The sequence below is a fragment of the Telopea speciosissima genome, chromosome 2, assembly GCF_018873765.1.
Source record: "Telopea speciosissima isolate NSW1024214 ecotype Mountain lineage chromosome 2, Tspe_v1, whole genome shotgun sequence".
Lineage (NCBI taxonomy): Eukaryota > Viridiplantae > Streptophyta > Magnoliopsida > Proteales > Proteaceae > Telopea > Telopea speciosissima.
In genome coordinates, this window is record NC_057917.1 from 44,550,291 (window position 1) to 44,572,879 (window position 22,589).

Genomic DNA, 22,589 nt, shown 5'->3' on the forward strand with positions numbered 1-22,589 from the left:
GACAAGATAGATAAAATAAATACTCAAAGAGAATAACACACAAGATTTATAGTGGTTCGGCTAACCCAACCTACATCCCCTCCTCTCAACCTTGAGAGAATTTCACTAGCTTCTTCCTTTCAATACTATAAGTGAGAAGAACACCTTTACACTCTTTTTCACAGAATAATAGGATCCTAACTCTTTTTCACAGGATAAAAGGATCCCAATGTATTAATCTAAGTACAGTCTAGATTAACACACTAATGCTTTCTTAACTCAAAAGCATAAACAATACAATAATAAAAAGATAAGAATTACCTAGGTAAAGAGTTTAACATGTACTCCTTACAAGTGATGAATGATATATAATAATGCTCAATGCGTTGACCTTCTTTAGAATTTCTCTTTAGAATGAAAGCTTGTAAGGTCTTGAGTGCTGAAATCAAACTAGAATGATCTTGATGGAGATAACTCAACTTCAATCAATAGGACTTTAGAATAACTTTTCACCTCTCACAAAAGTACTATTTTGAACTGCATTGGATGAGTGAAAAACTCTTACAAGTCCTCTATTTGTAGAGTCATTTAATGTACTAAAAACATGTGCAAAATGTACTCTAACGGATCTATTTTTGGTCCATCCTATTTTTGGTCCATCCGGTCGCAATCCGGTCGACCGAACCAAGTCACGGGTACGTTCCCGTGATGCTGCTGCCAGCATCCGGATGAAATGGGTCCTGTGATCCGGTCAACCGGATCTCAGTCCTATTCCCCTGTTTTGCTTTATTCTGACAGTTTTGACTGTGGGGTTTCGTGGGGTTTTTTTTTTTTTTTTGATGAATAAAAATTTAATTACGAAGAAAAAGAGGGAATATACAAGCCCAAGGGCAGCAAGCCGAAACTAGGGACTAGTTAGGGCGCAAAATGGATGTAGTGAGGCCCCAGGAGACAACAATGAGCCTGTTCCTTGGGGAATCCTTCAATGTTTCACGGGGTTTTGCTCCAACCTTTTTCCAATATTTCATAAGGTCATGTGAGTTCAAATGACAACCTCCTAAGGTCTTTATATGATGCAAATGCAATTTCATTAATATTATGCAAATGCAAATACAGGTATGCAAGTATGTGTATTTGTAAGTGTACACACGAGCATCTTCATGAAGATCTTCATCTTGAATTCTTCAAGTATTCTTTAGTGAGAATGGTGAGGTGTCTTCAAAGACTTGATCTTTCAAGCTTTGTCTTGAACATTCTTGTGCTTTATGTCCTTTAATATCTTGGCATAATCTTCTTAGCTTCATCATCAAACCTATTGACATATTAATACACAGTGGCTTGTGCCAATACGTTTGATCATCAAAACAATCATGGAGGTAGGGAAGGTTTTCCCAACACTGTTTACCATACTACCTACTGCCTCATATGTCATCCATGTTAGAAATGCATATGGTTAGGTTATCATAAACCCAGTGCTACGACCCTTGCCAATAGGGGTGAGGTGTTGGATAACCCGTGGTAGGTCTGAAGGGTAATTCTGGAATGCCATTCACTATCCCAGGCTTGAAGAGTCCTACCAGAATGGGAACAAACAGTAGGGTTAACATTGAGGGTCCGCTGGGGTCTAATGTGTACATTCCGGAACTGGCGGGTCTTCGACGTAGTAGAGTGGTATTCTCAAGTGATCGATGTTTGGTTTGTGTTTCCGAGACTAAGAATATCATACCTACTACAGTAGCACTTAAACCTCATGAGACCTAGATCTGTTGCAGGTTACATACTTAATTTTAAGACATGCATCATGGGTTATTTGCATCTGCTTGCATGTTTTCCCTTGTTGGGCTCAGTGGAGCTTACCCCTATAGATATCCCTCTTTTTCAGATGGTATGGCTAGTTCTAAGAAACCGATGCTGCTTCAGACTTCCACACCGATGAGGGTCGTGTGGTTCAGGAGTTTGAAGTGCACGATGTGTCTTGCGTATGCGATGCGTGTGCGTTTCTGTGATCTGGCCTGACGGAGCAGGCTATATTTCTTTTGTGTTTATACATTGCTTTTGTATAGTAAAACTTATAGTAGCTGGTTACATTTCTGACTTATATTACTTTTGTAATAACTGCATAGTTGCAATACAAGTTTCAATCTATATAAATATCAAGTTTATCACTCAGATCTTCCTATTTATTGCTGCTATCATTAATATTTATTCTCTTCCGCTGCATTTGATTTACTGTGTTATGATAAACTGTGAATGGAAGTATTGTACTCGTGATCCTGGAGGTTGATTGGGTGTCAGTTGACATCCAGTCACACCATGCTCTTATTAACCGGGCCGGGTGTGACAAAAACAACTAACACACCTCTACAACTAAATATAAAACATGTAGGGACACTCCCCCTCTTGATAACAATGACAAATTTACGGTAGCAGTCTTTAACACTCCCCCTCAGGCTAGAGTATATATATATAGATAGATAGATAGATAAATATCAAAAGGCTCCAACTTGGAACAACAAGAATAGATAGCAACAGCAAAACCAATCTTGAACATAGATAGTGGTTGTAGAGGCTAGTGAGCACAGAGAGAACTTCATTCTGGTACCAATACCAACTCAAGCACATCAATCATCAGCAACAATAGAGAAAAAAAAAAAACCTTCGTGTTGAATAAATACAGATAGCAACAAACAAAATAAGCGGTAGAGAATACCAACCATAATCCAAAATATCATAGCAGCAACAGCAACAGCAACATCATAAGTAATGGCAAAATTGTAAATATATCGACTGTTCAAGGGGGTGGCAGAACTGTAAATATTTAAATATTGCAAGGGGAATGGAAAGGCCATAAATAACCTTAATGTTTAAGAATGTTTGGTAGGTAAAAAGGATGAAGATACAAAAGGGATTTAGATACAATAACTAGGACCAGGGGTAGACTTGTAATGGGATTTAAATAAGGGACAAAACAAGATCAATAAAGTAGGGAAGGGCAGATTCAGAAACCAACTTTTAAACAGGTGATATCGTGGGGTGAGGTTTGAAGGTTGTCTTCAACCTCAGCCACGAACAGAACCAGCAGAAAGAGAACTCCAATTGGTAGAACTCCTTCAGCAGATCTCTGTTAATCCTGCAATTCCAAGCGAAGGATCATAACTCCCAGCTCTATTGACTCCCACGTTTAGTCACTCAAAGCAGTGAGTAGAAACTCAGGGAGGAAAACCTGAAACGGAATCTGGGGGTAGATGTTAAGGCAGTACAGTTGCAGGCGATCTTCTGAGGTTGGAGTCACCAATGAATGTAAAATCTACTCCCAGAATCTTAGGATGAATAGAGAAGAGACATGTGAGATTGATATCATCATATAGAGGTTTGCAGGTTTTTCCTTCACGGGATTGTTGAGGATAAAGACCACTTCAGAACTCTATACTGATCACAACAGACCAGCAGTAGGGATGAATCAATTCAAATAAATCTTCAACAACAGGTTTGAAGTGAAGACTTTCAACAGCAGAGAAAACAGCAAGATACCATCAAACAGCAGAAACCCTAGTTTTTTTTAAACTAGGGTTTCATAGCCCTTTTTTTCTTCTTCATAACTCTATACTGATCACAACAGACTAGCAGTAGGGATGAATCAATTCAAATAAATCTTCAACAACAGGTTTGAAGCGAAGACTTTCAACAGCAGAGAAAACAGCAAGATACCATCAAACAGCAGAAACCCTAGTTTTTTTTAAACTAGGGTTTCATAGCCCTTTTTTTCTTCTTCATAGCTTAGATACCATATGATAAAATCAGAGATACCAACCAGAATATGAAGAAGAAGAGAAGAACCGAGAGAGAGAGAGAGAGACTATGGAGATGGAGAAGAGGGAGAGAGCTAAAACACGATGGAAATGGAATATCTCTATCATTGACTATCTATTTCCTTTATAATAACCAATAACCAACTCTAAGTAGGAAACCTACTAGGAGTCTAAGTCTAACTACCCAAGTCTCATTACAATAGGAAAGTAACTAACTAGACTAAGGAAACAACTAACACAACTCTACAACTAAACATAAAACACAATAAGGACACTCCCCCTCACTGCAGCAGCCTTTAACAATTGTCCAAGAAAATAAACCCAATAAATGAGACAAACAGAACTTTGTGGAAATTCAGATCCACTCTAAGCCCCACGGCCCATCTCATTAGACACTAGCTTTCTTGAGTAAGCAATGAGCACCTTTGATTAGATAAAATATAACCTGTAGTGTTTCTAAATAATTACATGTTGTAAGATCCACAGTATCTTGATTATTGATTTTTTGAGGTTTAATCTGTCATTTAGGAATTTGCAGATCTTATTCGTATATACAACTAGACGATTCTCCCATCTGTGAGAGTTTTATCACACTTCAGGGCATTGATCTCTTACTAACTGGATATACACACAAAATTTTGTGAAGTAGGGCAGAATAACCTCCCGGGGGAATTGGGGTAGGGAAGGGGGAGGGAAATCTCATTCTTCTTAATATTATTGTATATCTCCAGATTTCAAGTGTGCCATATCACTTAACCGCTATAGGGATTTCTATAGGAAATTGGACTTCTATTATCCTGGGGCTTCTCACCCTCCTTTTCCTATTCTAGTATAACCATTGGTACCATTAACAAGATCCTGCTCTTATACCTATCACAATCGGAGCAGGCCAATTACTAGATGGTCCAGATCCAATTATCATTGCTGGAATAACCATAAAAATATTATTAAAGGAGCGTGAGCCATTACTAAAACATTATAAACTTCAAAAACTACCAGTTAATTGTTGGGACTCCATTGTTTGGCATCTGAATCCTCTTCATAAACCTTTCCCATATAGATAAATCTAATGGGGACTTCAAATTTCCTACTAATTAAAACAAAGTATCGTTTACAAATAGACAAAAAATAAGATCTGTTATTCAAAATGAATTGATCTAGTGTTTTTCCTTTCTGAAGCAAAAAGAGTAAGAGTACCTCTATGTGTACATGTGTGTGCAAGAGAGAGAGAGAGAGAGAAACACACCCTGCAGCACTCTTTCTGGCACGAGAACCAGTCTTGACTACATCCCCATTTGCCAGAACAACCTGCAATTAAACAACATCTGAGAAACGATTCTGATTTACCACAGCAGAAACTAGAGGAGGATACAACAAACCTTGAGGTTGATGACATTATCACGCATGGTTCCATACCTGCATGCTGAAAACTTAATCACTAAATCCATTTAAGAACAAAAATATAGTAAGTATAATTTGGTAAAGTACAAAGAACCTGCACCAAATAATGAATTTTGGTTCTTGTTACCAAAAAGAACTGGACATGGGCAACTAAAGCACCATATGAACTTTCCTAGCAACACTCAGTTGTTCTAAAGATTCACATAGATATGCATAGTGTTTACATCTTGGGAAGTCTTTCAGTCAATTATCTGCTTTTAATTTGCCACATATGCATTATAAAGCGATAAGTCGATAACAGATATCTTACCGATGCTTAGACATGCCAGATACAAATTATATGGCAATAATAGAGATCATATCTGTTAGAAGAATCGTGGGTTAGAAAGAGAGAATGAGAGAATGGAATAATAATGTTATATTTCATTGATAGGTAAGCCCTTTATTATAAATAGAGGGGAAAGTTACAAAGGATTGAACTAGGCAATGTGGGACTAAACCCACATAGCCAATTGTAGACATAATTACCCCTAACTACCTGACTCTATAAGAGCAGCCACTTAAACCTAATAACATAGGAATAAAACTACCCCAAAAGGAACAGAGTACCCCCACGGTATTATGGATTACATATTCCAACACTTCCCCTCAAGCTGGATTATACAAATAAGAGAAGAAGGAAAATCCAGCTTGAACTAAATTAAAAAAAAACTCCATCATAATGCTAACACTCCCCCTCAAGTTGGCGCGCATACAAGGTACTAATGCCTAACTTGAACAAAATGGGAAGAAACTAAGTTGCAGCACAATCCAACTTAACATGTGAATGCAGCTCCCAAATAAACCTTCAAGAATTTGAAATAATTGATCTCCAAAACCTGGGCAGCCTTGATCAGCAAACTTTCACCAATCTTCAACAGCTGTCCAATGATGAATCTCTGACTAATAATCTTGAAGATAAGCAACTAGGCCAGCAAGCAGCGGAAACAAATAAATCAAGCCGCAGAAATGATCAACCCAACTGTAAAACCTCATATAGGCAGGGAATAACCAAACATCTTCAATACTTTAATACTTCAATCTCCCCCTAACAGCAAACTCAACCCAATAACAAAGAAGATACCCAATGGCAATGATGGAAACTCTGATCTTTTATGTTTTGCACCAAGTGTTCCTGCAAGTTCTGCTTCTACAATGTCTGCAGGTGTACTATACATAATCTCCCCCTCACGTGTAGTAGTACACATGGACATAACAAAATTGATGAATGAGATAGTGCAAAAGGATAATATTCCAGAATATTCCAAGAGGTGCTAAGGGTAATGGAAAAGGAAGAAATGGCAAATTAGAGAATACCAATATCGTCAAAGGTTGTTATGGGTATATGCCAAAGGTATGTTTTGGGAGGTGGTAAAGTGAAAAGAGAAATGGGATAATGAAATACGAAGTAAAACAATGCAACATATAAATTTTCAACCATCTTCAAACGATCAAACAAACACTTTTGATGGAAACTCCTGTAGGGGAGAAACTCCTAACTCCAATATTCAAATCGGATAAGTATACAGATCTGATTGGAAGTAAGGAAAAGCTCCAATCTTCAAGGGTTGATCAATCTTCAAACAAGGAAGAACAAGTGTGCAAAAACTCCAATGTATAAATTCCCACGTGCGGAATAGGACTGAGGAAGATATCTGGATAGCAATTGATGTAAGAAGCTTCAACAAAAAACTTGGATCAAATCTGAATTAGTGAACATTGCTAGGATCAAGCTCCAAAGTAAGCCGGATATGAACTAGAAAAGCTTAACATAACTTAATAGGTTCGTAGTTGCAACCAATAACCTTGGAACACAGTGTTGTAATCCCAAATAAGCTGATCTCCAAGGTACTAGATTCAAGACTTCAATAATGAAAGAAATTCAATCTCCAATAGTAGGTTACTCAGTCTCAATAATAGGGCAGCAGTAGTCCACATAAAGGTAGCAGTAACATGTCAACCAGTCATGCTTACAGAAGCTAATCAATAGAACCAGCAAGGTATGTAGTAAAGCTCAATAGAACCAGCAAATTTAAGATAAATAATCCTACAGATCCATAGGTAGTTGAAGCAACCAGCCACATAGGAACCAATAAAAATAGGTTCATAATTGAAGAAATCGAGCCATAAGTGTAAACCTGAATTTTTTTTTCAAAAAAACTCAAAGAATGATGCTGAAATTTGGGTTGAATACTCCTTTGATGTGTATAAGACTCTCCTCAAAAAATTAACTTGATAGGACAACCCTAAACCTAAATACGATTTTTGTCAAGGTTTTAGAAAACCCTGAAATTGAGATCGATTTAGGGAAAGGGGACTTCAATCGCTGATATAGACTTGCAATAGATGTTGATTAGCAGTTTAGCACTGCTTGAATGGGACCTCCAATGCGAACAATCAATCTCCAGTAAGAGTGAGACTTGATCTTCAAAGGGGAGAGCCTCCAAAAAATCGCAGAAGAAGAACAGGGCAGCATTACAGCACTACAGCAGCAAAAAACCTTCTTCAAGCCATGAATTGATGTAGGAGAGTTCTCTTTTAATGTTAGAACCACCTCCAAAGCACTTCAGCAGCAGCAAACATCCCTATCCCAAATCGATTTTTATCAGGGTTTTGGAAAACCCTGAAAAGCTGAGATCGATTGGGGTAGGGTTTTCAAAATAGCTTGGATAGGTGCAATATTGAGGTCGATTGGCCATTGAAGTGGGAGTAATCAGCCCTCCAAAAATCAGCAAAAGCTGAAACATGTAACCCTAATTTTGATTAGAGCCAAGGTTTTAGCAGGTTAAGAAAGTTTTGCTGTAGAAACAAATCCAGCCATCAAAAAGGATACAAACCTATGTCGAGTAGGGTTTGCAGTAGTAGAGAATCACCCCCAAAAAATCAGCTACTTCTGAAAAGGGAAACCCTAAAATCGATTGGAGTTAGGGTTTTGAAAAACCTTGACAAGTTGAGATCAATTAGGGGCAAGGTTTGAAAACTCGGGTCTCGGAGCCATCTCGGCCCAGCCCAAAACCGAGTCAAGTCGAGATCTCGGATCTCGGCAAGTTTTTGTAATTTTTTTTTTTTCGACTCGGAAGCCCATCTTGGTGGGTTTTAGACCTCTTTTGGGTCTGAAAGTTGGTATTCAGCCTATTTTAGGCCATTTAAACACAATGGAATAGGGTAGAAAGGGGCTGGAAAAGGGTGCATAGGAGTCTCCAACAATGGAGGATCAGCCATCTTTAGTGATAGAAATCAGATCTCCGAAAAATTCTGGAAAGATCCAATATCACAGGTATTGTTCCAGTAGATTTCGAACAGAATTTTTAATAAAAAAAAGGTAGTATGGGAAGAGGGCAGCAACTAAATCATTGGATGCTTTGATTACCTCATTAGTGCCCCCCTTACAAGGATGAGAAGAAGAAAAAAAAACAGAAGAAGGAGAAGCCGAGAGAGAGAGAGAAAGGTGGGAGAAAGTGATTGAAGAGAAGACGGTTTTTTTTTTTTCTTTTTCTAACCTAGATCAGACCTGCTCTGATACCATGTTAGAAGAATCGTGGGTTAGAAAGAGAGAATGAGAGAATGGAATACTAATGTTATATTTCATTGATAGGTAAGCCCCTCTATTATAGAAAGTTACAAAGAACTGAACTAGGCGATGTGAGACTAAACCCACATAGCCAATTGTAGACATAATTACCCCTAACTAACTGACTCTATAAGAGCAGCCACTTAAACCTAATAACATAGGAATAAAACTACACCAAAAGGACCAGAATACCCCCACGGTATTCTGGATTACATATTCTAACAATATCAATGGTCAGTCTCACTCAATCCTCGAAGCTTGCATGCAACAAACTTTCAATAGTTGAGGACAATCCAATCACAATTGTTGGTTGGTGATCATTAAAGATTGTCTCATCCGACTACAAAGACTAATTCTTTTTCCTTGTTGCTGAGCATCTCACAGCAATGGAGGCAATGGTCAGTAACTCTAGGGGTGATGGAGCAAGCTAATCCAAAGCTGCTTGGTCGTTCACAAATACTATGCCCTACTTTTAATTGTAATTTTGCTTCCTTTACAACAGCTGTCTTCTCGCCCTTTGAGGGTCTGCTATTTGCTTCATTTTTCTCTTCTATAAATTCCTCTTCCACTTATGTAGAGAAAACTGAGAGCACATCAAATCTTTTATAGTACTGATGTAAATCAATGACCCGATGCAATGGAGGCCCAAAAGAAGAGACAGAAGAGGAGAAGAAAGTAATAGCAAGTCCAAAAAAATCCAGCATTGAGATTGCAGGCACTAGTTATTGGCAGATATTTTTATTTTTTAATTTTTTAGCAAGAGCACTAGCATCTTATATAGAATTTGTGCTTGGAAGTCTTCAAGGTTTCATGAAAAAAGCACCATCCACGAGCTTGGACTCAACTTGGCAAACTACTGTAGTTGTACTAGACTATGATCCCGTATAGAGGCCTAAAGTAAGTTTAGAAAGCCCACAAAGTGGGGGTGAAGTTATTACACAGGATTAATAGATAAGTGTCTGAGTTAGATTAGGATATTTATTAGCAAGATAGAGTTCTGTTTTGAGTTTATTATGTCAAGTTAGTATAGAGTAAATAGGAGTCCTTCTGTGAGTCGATTTAGGAATTGTAAAAGGTTATATATATATATGTATACACCCCCCAAGTCCCATCAGTTAGAAATGATGTAAATAATAAAATTGAGTTAATTTCAAGAGTTTTGGAGCCATTGAGCTCTGCAAATGTGGGTGAAGGCTCTTCTTCTGGCCTGTTCTTCTTCTCTTCTTCTTCTTCTAGTCCTGAATTCTACAGCAAACAGGTGCTATCTCTACAATGCTTCCTTCTATTCTTTTTCTACTTCTGATTTCTTATAATCTCTCTCTTCTTCTCCTGCTCATCAAATCAAATTTAGTATTCAGTTTGTTTCCTGCTGAATATAGTTTCTGGAATCAAATCTGAGATTCAGACTTCTACTTGAATTGTATCTGAACTGCTTCTTAGATCTGATCGTCAAAATATTTCACCATAGCGTCATCATCATCTAACCAGTAGTTACTATCACGCAGAGTGGGTCTCGATTACCTTTTGATAACAGTTAAGGGGAGAAGCCCAAAAATCCCTCAATACCCAAGAACTACTTTCTAACATCTTTTTCTTAGTTTTCTCGTCACGCTTTTTTTTCCTTCACAATTTCCTGGATTCCTTGTCGACATTGGATGTCAAAACTGGCATTGGATTTGCTACCATTGCTTAAGGCACGATGTCTGCTTGAAGTACAACACTACTGTTCATCGCATTCACACCTCTATTCTTTATGAATTGTGTTCTCACTTCTTGCTTCTAGCTCAACTCTAAAGCTCCTGGAATCATCTATGTCATTAATTCTAATTTTCAAGATTTTATGTATCAATTGATAGATCTACCATTCCTTCACATTCGAACAGATTTTGGTTCAGATCCGACCATTGGATTGCGAAATTCTTTAACTCGCCTATCAGCTAACAATTCTGTCCCTGTCCTGCTATATCAATCCTGGACTGCTCATTTGGTTCAGCAGCCTTGTGTTCTTCTAGATTTTAACTAGAACTCCGAACTGCATTACAAACAATTACTCTTTGCTTCATCCATTCATTAACCTTCAAAAGAAGCAACTGTATATTTATATAAGACCCCTTGGAAAACAAAATTTTGGGCTAAAGAGAATAAAAAAAAACTCATGGCTACAAGAAATTGAAACTTGTTTTGCAGGAAATGGACCACAATACTAACAATAACTAAATTTGAACCAACAGACCCACACCAACTCACAAAAACTTGAAACAGAAAATAGAACCATACCTAAACCAAACCAAATCTGCACCTAAATTGCCACAATACCTAGTTGGTAAATAAGAGATAAAATTAAACAAAACCATACAGAATAAGCATAGTACCATACTAAAGTCATCTTCACCATAATTGAAGTGAATATTGGCTATGAGAAGACGGACTGGATCCTTAGTCCCAAGTGGAAAAACAAGCCAATTGACCCACGCTGGTCATATCCCGAATAATGGTTTCCAGTTGCTTTAAGCCCTATCTTTTAGGCAGGTTGAGATATGATACATCATCCAATCTCAAAAAGACTTGAGTTAAAAAATTCTAAGCTTTTATTCTTTCTGTTAAGTTGGTTGACAATGGAACTGATGATAGCAAACTAGGTGAGCTAGTAGTACCAATTACCTCAATGGTATATGTAACCCACGTTAAAATAGTCATTTTGATAGAAAAAAGAAAAAGGAAAACCTTCCAGGTTAGATGAATTAACACAAACAAAAAAAAAAAAAGATAACGATTGCTTATCAAGGGATCTGAAGTTTTGAGACTTTCTATTTCATTGCAATTACATCTAAGAAAGCCAGAGGTAAAGGAAAACTATAAGTACCTTACAGCTAATGTCCCAGAGCAACGTGTAGCACACATTCCCCCAATGGATGCACCAGGACCTGCTTGTCAATGCAATTGAACAAATATCAAACAGAACTGAACTGACAAAAAGATTTTATATTCTTGTTTTTGTGGAAAATAAAACAGAAAAAAATTTATCCGATTCATTCACTAAGAAAAAGAAGACTCTCTTTGGCTTAAGCCACAAAGATAATCATGGAAGATGCAATCAATAACTTAATTGCGTGTTGAGGTTTTTTCCATTTAAGGTACTATTCAAGCCCTCAATCAGGATTAACCATGAAAAGGCCCTCTAAATATAGTAGACGCACAAGCCAATCCAGTGCCCTTTTCTCATTTGATCCACCCTTTAGCTAAATATTTGAAATATTTCCCAATAAAACTTCAAATAAATTAAAAAAAATATGAAGGGATTAAGTTGGAACCACCGCACTCCAGCATGAAATCAAAGTAATGAACTGTGTGATTTCTGGAAAATTGAGGTACGGAGGTTTACTTGCTCCTCCTGAATATAACCATTCATCCATTGCAAGACAGCAACAAAGATTCAGTTCCATTTCTTTTTTGGTTCATTCCGCATCTTCGTGATTTCTGGTGTTACATGTTTAGAAGTTGTTTTTGCGATGTAAATCCACACTTTTGAAAATGGGCAATGATTGTTCAGAAACCCAACCTCTTAGGTGTTCATTGGATTTTTTGAAAGAAAGGAACCATTCTGCAAAGATGTGATATAAATTTTATGAAACAGAAATATGGAATTGATGGCAACAAAATCAGAAAATAAAAACAAAAAAACCAAGCCAAACAAATACAAAGATTGCAAACTCAAAGAGAGGCCAAGGACCCAAACCTGCCCCAAGAGCAATCCCTACTCAAAACCCTACCCTTTTTGAGAACAAAACAACCAAATCCCTTGCATTGCATGGAGGATGGCACAAAACAACTGGTCAGAAAGCACAAAAACAAACATAGCAGCCCAGAGGGTGACAGAAAACAACTAGTGTGGTCACATTTGTTACAAAGATTCTCCAAATTGCTACTCCAACAAGAAAATCCAACACAATAGCCTTACCACCCCCCCTCCCCAAAAAAAAAAAAAACCAACACCAATAGAATCTAAAACCAAATTAAAAGAATGCCAAAACTTAAAAGAGAGAGGGACCTAGCTTCCAAATAAGAAACAACAAAAAAAGAGTGACTTGAACAAACATAATTCAACAGGAACGACAAATTTAGGACAGCTACCTCAGACAAACTGCCACCAGCTCCATTGATAAGGTGATGGCCAACCTTGGGACTTTCCTGAGGTGCTTGAAGAGGTCAATAATACTTTAAGAGAGTGGATGGTAATCAATATGCCTTCCCTATACAAGTATAATGCTAATTTCATAGTCCAACAAAGCTGAAGTTTTGGCCATTATTGAGAAGCTAAAAATCTCTTTTCCTCCTCATATTAGTATAAACGCAGTGCTAATCCCGAACCAGTGAGATCCAGTGGAAGATCAGCTTGCGACAAGATCGCAAATATTGAGATAAAACTAGGTTTGTGGAACTCTAGTGTGTAGGTATCCACATCCTTGCTAACTTGTTGAAAATTGAGCAATTTGTGAAACAATACCTTCTCAAAATTTGGAGGAACGAATTTCTCATTCACAATCTGAATCATGACTTCCTATTTAGTAACGGGTCCAAGTCGTATGATAAGCCTTGAGTGAAGTACATCATCCCACCATGAACAAGCATACCCAATAAACTTGGTGAAGACAAGTTCACGCTATTTCTTGTCCAAAAAGCAATTCAGAAGCAAAGATCCTTTCAACCTGGGTAAGCCAATCAAGAAATTCTTCTGGCCTTCTTCACCACTGAACTCTGGAACCTCAACTTTGATGCCATAGTCCCTATCAGGTATCAGAAAATTCCCGGTTGATGTTCTGGGGTATAACTGGATCAGTTTGATTCCTTTGAGGTGTATCTTCGATCCGTAAGGTATGAACCTGAGGAGGTGGTGTAGATGTTCAAGCTTCAACTTGTTTGTCGGTTCTCTTCAAAAAGCAAGAATATCTTCCATAAATTGTCAAGTTTAGCCTCAATCCTCTCAAAACTAGCCTCACACTTGGCCTCACTCTTTATAGTTGATTCTCAGCCAATTCCCATTGACTTTCAGCTAGCTCACGGTATAACTTGTGCAATTCATTGTTGGTGATGTGATCTCCTGGCAAGGTTAGTAACTGCCAAAAATTCGACTTTGAAACGAATTTGATGCGAATCTGGGGTTCGAAAACCAGGCTCGGATCGCTTATGGGCCCAACTAAGAGTTAGATAACTCAAATCACAAGCACAAGTGGCAAACCAGTAAATATTTGAAGCTTATAAGAGCAATGGCAGAATTATAAATAATGGAAGGTTTTAATGGGATGGCAGCATTGTAATTAAAGGGAATCCTAAAGGATAGAAGTGTGATTAAATGGAAAAGGGATATAAAGGAAATTGGAAATAAATAGCAAGGGTAAAGTTGGAATCAAAATCAAATAAAGGATTAAATAGGTCAAGAGGGGTGTTAGAAGCCCTGTAGAACTGAATGCTTGAGTGATCAATATGGATCACCAAGCCCCTTTATTTATGTAAGAAGAAGAAGAAAGGAGAAGAAGAAAGGAGAAGAAGGAAGAAGAAGAGAGGAGGAGGAAGAAGAGATTCTGCAGAATAGGGGCTGCAGTCGTTAGTTTGACTGCCCCCAAATCATATTATTAAATAGGGTAAAAACTAAATAATACCCATAGACAAAAATACCCCCAATAGGGGAATCGTGAATAGGGGCTGACGCTATTCCCTATCACGACTCCCCCTCTCTCCCTTACTTCTAACACTCCCCCTCAAGCTAGAGCATAGATGTTAATCATGCCCAGCTTGGTACAAATGTAATTCACTCTCATACTTCCCAAAGACTTGGTGAACAAATCAAGAAGCTGCTCCCCAATGCAAATATGGCGAGGGGAAATAATCCCTTGTTGCAGCTTCTCACGAACGAAATGACAATCGACCTCAATGTGTTTTATTCTCTCATGAAACACCGGATTCTCATAAATATGAATAGCAGCCTGACTGTCACACCACAACAGCATAGGAGAATCATCACCAAATTCAAGTTCAACCATCAACTGTTTAATCCACATTAGTTCACAAGTGCCATGAGCCATAGCCCGATACTCCGACTCTGCACTAGACCGAGCTACTACAGTATGTTTCTTGCTCTTCCATGAAACTAGGTTCCCTCCAACAAAGACACAATAGCCCGAAGTAGACTTTCGATCAATAGGAGATCCTGCCCAATCCGCATCACTAAATCCTTCAATCCTTCTATGACCATGATTAGCATACAAGAGACCACGCCCTGGATGCTTCTTAATATATGGCAACACCCTTATAATTGCCTCCCAATGAGCTGTCCTAGGGGCGGACATAAATTGACTCAATACACTGACAGGAAAAGAAATGTCAGGTCTAGCCACAGTCAGATAGTTGAGTTTCCCTACAAGCCTTCGATACTTCTCTGGATCATCCAGAACATCCCCATCCTCTGCCATGAGTTTCACATTTGGATCCATAGGAGCATCCAAAGGCCGAGATCCCAGTAATCCTTTCTCTGAAAGTAAATCAAGCACATATTTTCGCTATGAGAGCGAAATCCCTTTCCTTGATTGAGCTACCTCAATACCTAAGAAGTACTTCAATCGTCCCAGGTCCTTAGTCTGGAATTGCTGTCCCAAATATGTCTTCAAGCTCTCAATACCTGAAGAGTCATCTCCTGTAATAACAATATCATCTACATAAACTACCAAAAATATCTTCCCTGCATCTGACTGCCTGAAAAACACTGACTGATCACTCTCAGACCGAGTCAAACCAAACTCTAGCACAACATCTGTAAAGCGGCCAAACCAAACTCGCGGTGACTATTTCAGCCCATACAAAGATTTCCTCAGCTTACAAACCTTACCAGACTCCCCCTGAGCAACAAAACCAGGAGGTTGCTCCATATACACCTCCTCAAGGAGGTCCCCATGCAAGAACGCATTTTTGACGTCTAGCTGAAATAACGGCCAGTGATGTATAGCAGCCAAAGAAATTAAAATGCGGACAGAAGTAAGTTTTGCAACCGGAGAGAAAGTATCCAGACAGTCCACATCATATACCTGGGCATAGCCCTTAGCAACAAGACGGGCCTTCAACCGAGCCACAGACCCATAAAGATTAACCTTCACCACAAATATCCAGCGACAACCGATAGCAGACTTACCAGAGGGTAAAGAAACAAAATCCCATGTGTGATTATCCTTCAGAGTAGATAACTCCTCAGTCATGGCAGCCCTCCACCCAGGGTGAGCCAAGGCCCCTACCACCGACTTAGGAATAGGATAACTGTCAATAGTAGACAAACAAGCAACAAAAGAAGAGGACAAACGAGCATAGGACACAAAACAATCAATAGGGTGTTGGGTACAACTGCGAACCCCCTTACGGGTAGCAATGGGAACATCAAGATCAGAAATAGGAGGTACAGTAGCAGAGGAGGAAGTACCTGAAGTGGGATCTAAAGGCGAGGATAACGTGGTAGATGGTGCTGCCTGGGTACTGTATCTCTCCATAGGTGTAATGCGATGTGTCGGCGCATCAGGTGGGCGACGACGAAAAACAGCCAGTGGTTTTGTTGGAGGTGGCACCGGAGGCAAGGATCCTGCACAGGAGAAGAAGTATCGACAACATAAAGAGGGAGATCATCGTCCATCTCTAAAGCAGGCAGTGAGGATGCAACAAATGGAGTAGACTCAAAGAAGGAGACATCAGCAGTAACAAAGTATTTTCGCAAATCAAAAGAATAACACCGGTAACCCTTTTAGGTTTTAGAATACCCCACGAAAAGACACTTAAGAGCTCTAGGATCCAACTTAGAGCGATCAGGATGATGATCCCAAATAAAACAAACACACGTGGTGGTAAGACAAACAACGGATGGGAAGGGAACAACAAAGAATAGGGAATGCCACCACCCAAAACAGAAGGCGGCATGCGGTTAATAAGATAACACGCAGTCAAAACAGCATCAGCCCAAAAAACTTTAGCCACTTTCATCTCAAATAAAAAAGATCGAGTAACTTCCATCAAATGTCTGTTCTTCCTCTCGGCTACACCATTTTGCTGAGGTGTATCCACACAAGAGGACTGATGAATGATCCCATGTTGAACCATAAACTCATTAAAGGGAGCAAAAAAATATTCTTTTGCATTGTCACTTCGAAGAACTTTCAAAGAAGTAGTAAATTGATTCTGAATTTCAAGCACAAAAGTACAGAAAATGGAAAATAATTCAGAACGATCCTTCATTAAATAAATCCAGGTAACTCTGGAAAAGTCATCTACAAAAGTGACAAAGTAACGAAAATCCAACACAGAAGAAACAAGACACGGACCCCACACATCAGAATGAACTAAAGAAAAGGGTTGGACAGCCCTGTTACTCACTCGAGGGGGATAACTTACACGGTGAAGTTTCCCAAACTGACAAGACTCACATTGCAAACTAGACAAGGACTGAAACCGACTATCTAAAATCTTCAAACTCTGCAACGAAGGATGGCCCAAACGACAATGAATCTGATGAGGAAGTACCACACTCGAACACGCCACAGTGGATGCGTCATCAAGAAGATACAGTTCCCCAGATACGCGACCTCTACCAATCGTCTTCCTCGACTGGAGATCCTGAAACTCACAATAATCAGGAAAAAAGGAAACCGAACAATTGTTAGCTTTGGTAAACTTTCGAACAGATAATAAATTGAAAGGAAATTTGGGCAAGTAAGAGATGGAAGACAACGACAAAGAGGGGGTAACATGCACAGTGCCTGTACCCCGAACTTTAGCAAGAGATCCATCGGCTAACACAACATTGGAAGAAGATTCACTAAATGAAGAAAAAATACCTGATGCTCCAGTCATGGTCCGAAGCCCCTGAATCAATGATCCAGGGACGAGAAGTAGATGATAGGCATGCAATAGCATTACCTGGCTGAACTAGGGTAGCAGTGGAGAACTGAGATGACTGAGAATTCTGAAATTGAGTAAACCGCTCATAGTCTTCATCAGACATAGTCACTGTTTTACCCTTAGGCTTAAAAGGAGGGGTAACCACCGGATCACTGCTGGCTGAATTTGCAAACTGAGGTGGTTTACCATGAAGCTTCCAACAAAAACGTTGAATGTGACCAGCTTTGCCACAATGATGACAAGTGCGCACCTGTCCTGAAGTCTCTGAAGTACCGGATGTGGGTGCTTTACTATTCCCTGACCCACGACCACGGCTACCACCACTGCTGCCCGTACCTGTCCCACCACTGGACCCACGGTTGGGAAAGGCTGTGAGGGCTGAACTCTCATTACCATGAGAGGAATCCTGGCTGTTCTCACAAGAAACCCGTAAAAGTCTAGAAAAAGTTTTTGAAAGTGTGGTGACTCGATCCCCACCAAGGATTTGAGACCGTACTGGCTCAAATTCTTTTCAAAGTCCACCCAAAAATACCATAACAGCCAGCTGCTCTCGCTGTTGCTGCATCTCTTTCATATCAGACGTGATAGGAAGAATGGAATTCAGCTCCTCATATAGTCGCTTGAATTCCGCAAAATATTGAGTTACAGTCAGAGTCTTCTAATCCACCTTATAAAAAGCTTGGGACAGGTCATAAATCCGAGACAAGTTGTCCTTCCCAGAATAGAGGACATTCAAATATTCCCATAAGTCCTTTACTATGTCAATGTGAGTAACCAGGTCTGCAATCTGATTATCCATTGAGTTCAACATCTGACTCAATATTCTTGCATCCACCGTATCCCATGTCGTGTCTCCTTCAGGCTTTGGCTTGGTGAGATGATCCTGTTGATCACACCCCGTCAAGGCCAATCTAACCACCTTCTTCCATTGCTGAAAATTAGAGATCCCTTCAAGTTTCCTTTCGGTAATGCGATGAGAAGAGGAGGACAGTTCTATCACAGTAGTCTTTGCATCACCCATGCTGAACTAAACCAAATTAGATCTTCACAGAGAAGTCACGGATAGAGTGAAACTAATGGACAGCAACCACTTCTGAACTTGCAAACTGATGGACAGCAACTACTTCTTACTTTCAAACACCTCTGAAATTACAAACAGTTCTGAAACTGTAGGACAGCAAGGTGATACAACCTTCTACGACCTCCAATCAATCACAACCAACACACGCCAGCCAATAACTTGATCCAAATCCAAAACACAAACAACCGAGACCTAGTTCTTTTATATAGTCATGAACTAGTCTCAAATAAAACCATAAAACTGCAGCAAAGGGTGCTGCATCCACTTTAGGATGAGACCACGAGAAGTTCCAAAACCTTGAGTCTTCCAATCCGCAGGCTTATGCAAATCAAAACGCAGAAACAGAGACAGGAATGATGAATAATGGACCTCTACAGTCCTAACTCTGATACCATGTAAGACAAGTGAAGAAGAAGAAGAAAGGAGAAGAAGGAAGAAGAAGAGAGGAGGAAGAAGAGATTCTGCAGAATAGGGGCTGCAGTCGTTAGTTTGACTACCCCCAAATCATATTATTAAATAGGGTAAAAACTAAATAATACCCATAGACAAAAATACCTCCAATAGGGGAATCGTGAATAGGGGCTGACGCTATTCCCTATTCACGACTCCCCCTCTCTCCCTTACTTCTAACAATTTATATTCAAAGAGTTACAATAATCCTACTAGGAATAGGAAAGCTTTCCTAAACTACTAGGAATAGGAAAGCCTACTAGGAAAACGAAAGCTACCCTTGCTAATTCAGACTAGGAATACCTAAATAAGAATCAGCTAAGGGAGAATAAACATAAACATAGAAGGACAAGTATACCCCAATCGGGTAGAACTAATTATTCTAACACTCCCCCTCAAGTTGGAACATAAATATCAAACATGCCCAACTTGACAATAATAGGATGAAAAAATTTTCCACTTAATCCTTTAGTGAACACATCAGCTAGTTGGTCAGCAGACTGCACAAAAGGAACACAGATCAACCCTTCTTCCAACTTCTCCTTGATAAAGTACCTATCAACCTCCACATGCTTTGTACGATCATGCTGAACAGGATTGTGAACAATACTAATGGCAGCCTTGTTGTCACAATACAACATCATGGGAAGAGGACAAGAACACCAAGATCTTGTAATAAGCCTTTGAGCCATAGCAATTCACAAATACCCTGTACCATAGCACGAAATTCTGCCTCGGCACTAGACCTTGACACTATGTTCTGCTTTTTACTACGCCATGTAACGAGGTTTCCACCAACAAACAAGCAATAGCCAGAGATGGACTTCCTATCAGAGGATCCAGCCTAATCAGCGTCAGTATATGCTTTGATACGAAGATGGCCATTTGGAGACAGAAGAATTCCTTTTCCCGGGGCTAACTTCAAGTAACGGAGAATTCGATGAACAACATCCATGTGAGAAGAATGAGGATCATGCATGAACGGACTTACCATACTCACAGCAACGGCTATATCTGGTCGTGTATGAGATAGATAAATAAGCTTGCCGACCAATCTCTGATACGGACCTTTGTCAATAGGTTCACCCTCCTTTTCTTTAAGCCGTGTAGTAGCTTCCATAGGTGTATCAGAAGGATGAGTGGATGACACCCAAGTATTCCAGTCTTGGTCAACAAATCCAAGATGTACTTCCTGTGAGAAAGAACGATGCCCTTAGAAGATCGAGCAACTTCTATCCCTAGAAAGTACTTAAGGTTTCCCAGATCTTTTATTTCAAATTTTTGGCCAAGGAAAGTCTTCAATTTGCTGTTCTCATTATTATCATTCTCGATGACCACAATGTCATCCACATAGACTATGAGAATGGTAATTTTTTTACCATTCCTTTTTATAAACAGGGTATGATCAGCCAAGGCCACTCGGCCTTTCCCTGTTTTTTGGTGCCCCCCTTCTGTTGCTATCAAGCTAAATGTTGATGGAGCCTGTCGGGGCAATCCAGGGGACGAAGGAGGTGGAGGGGTCATCCGGAATAATGAGGGAGCAGTCCTGGTAGCTTTTTCTAACAGCTATGGGATGTGCACTAATGCTATTACAGAGCTGAGGGCTCTGAGGGATGGCCTCCGCTTATGCCATGATTTGGGGTACATAGATGTGCTTGTTCACTCGGACTTAGAGACCACTGTTAGATGAGATCCTCCAGCTGATGGAAGCGACTAGGGCGACGGTGGCATTTGCTTACAGGGAGAGCAACAAGGCTGCTAACTGGCTGGCCAAGCAGGCTTGTGCATCGCAATGCTCCATAACCTATTAGCCGGATAACTTGCCGCTAGGCGGCTTTCGATGTATAGTGAGGGAAGATAAAGAGGGCCTGCCGGTCCTTAGAGCTTAGGACTTAGTGTGTTCTTGTTTGCTGTATAGCTTTGGGTTGGGGTAAGGCGGGACGTCCCCCCCTGTATTCGTTATTCTGTTTTGTCTTAATAAAATTTAGGGGCTGGCCCGGGTCCCAGAGAAGTTCGGTTAAAAAAAAAAAACAGGGTATGATCAACATTACTCTACTTATAACCCACAAAAACCATAGCCTTGTGAAACCGTCCAAACCATGCACGGGGTGACTACTTCAGCCCGTATAAAGCACGCTTCAATTTACACACTTTGCCACTGATTTTATCACATGAGAAACCCTGTGGAATATCTACACTTCCTCCTCAAGCTCTCCATAGAGGAAGGCATTCTTCACATCTAACTGCTGCAATTCCCATCCCAGATTTACTGCACAAGATAGTAGTACTCTGACAGTGTTCAGCTTTGCAACTGGTGCAAAGGTCTCTTGATAGTAGATCCCATATGTCTGAGTAAATTCCTTTGCCACCAATCGTGCTTTGTATCGATCCACAGTGCCATCTACCTTCTATTTCACCACAAACACCCACTTACATCCAACTGGTTTCTTTCCTGAAGGAAGAACCACAAGCTCCCATGTATCATTCTTTTGTAAGGCTTTCATTTCTTCTATCATTGCTGCCTTCCACTTTCCATCTGTAAAAGCTTCCTGCCACTTTTAGGGAATACGAACAGAAGAAAGACAAAAGACAAACGTACAGAAGGATGGAGAAAGGGAATCATAAGAGACTACATGAGAAATAGGATGCCGAGTACAAGCCCGAATACCTTTGCGATGAGCAATAGGGAAGTCAGGAGAAGGAGGAGAAGAGATGCTATCTGGAGAATGATCTGGTTCCAGGGATGGCAACTGGATTGGTACTAGTGTTGCAGTGGATGGTAGCTACGTGTTTTTGGAATGTCCCCCGTGGTTGGTATTGAGATTAGAATCATTAATTTTCTTCTGAAATTCCCTAATGGTGTGTTGGATTGGAGTCAACTCCCCTTGAAGGGAATTTTCAGCAATAGGATTTTCAGCATCATCTAAGTTCCCCCCCTGGGGAAAATCCTCTCTGTCTTCAGTAGGAGGGAGGGGAAGAGCAGAAGGCTCAAGAGGGCTGGGTTCAATATTCGGTTGGTTCTGTACAGGAAGCTCAACCAACACATCTTCCCTGAAAGTCTCCCCTTGAAGAGGTGTAGATGGATAACAGGAGAGAGTTTCATGAAAGATAACATCCATACTGACCAAGGTACGACGGATGGGGGGTGGTAACATTTATAACCCTTTTGGGATGGAGAATATCCCAAGAAAATACAATAGACGCCACGGGGTGCAAGTTTGCCTGGGGATCTGGTATTCCTAACATAACAAACACAACCAAAAACCTTAGGTGGAACGACAAAGAAGGAATATCCCTGTAATAAAGTAGTAAGGGTTTGTGAGTCAAGGAC

At 39.9% G+C, this 22,589-nt stretch overlaps 1 protein-coding gene across 1 annotated transcript in view; it reads right to left on the reverse strand.

The window, feature by feature from the left end:
• LOC122652277 (D-lactate dehydrogenase [cytochrome], mitochondrial-like) overlaps positions 1-22,589 on the reverse strand; it is a 177,774-nt gene that overhangs the window by 87,794 nt on the left and 67,391 nt on the right. Inside the window, exons 7-9 of the mRNA XM_043845976.1 lie at positions 11,663-11,723; positions 5,168-5,204; positions 5,035-5,096 (exon numbers count right to left, since the gene is read on the reverse strand). Of these exons, the coding sequence (XP_043701911.1) occupies positions 5,035-5,096; positions 5,168-5,204; positions 11,663-11,723 (160 nt within the window). The remainder of the gene's footprint in view (positions 1-5,034; positions 5,097-5,167; positions 5,205-11,662; positions 11,724-22,589) is intronic.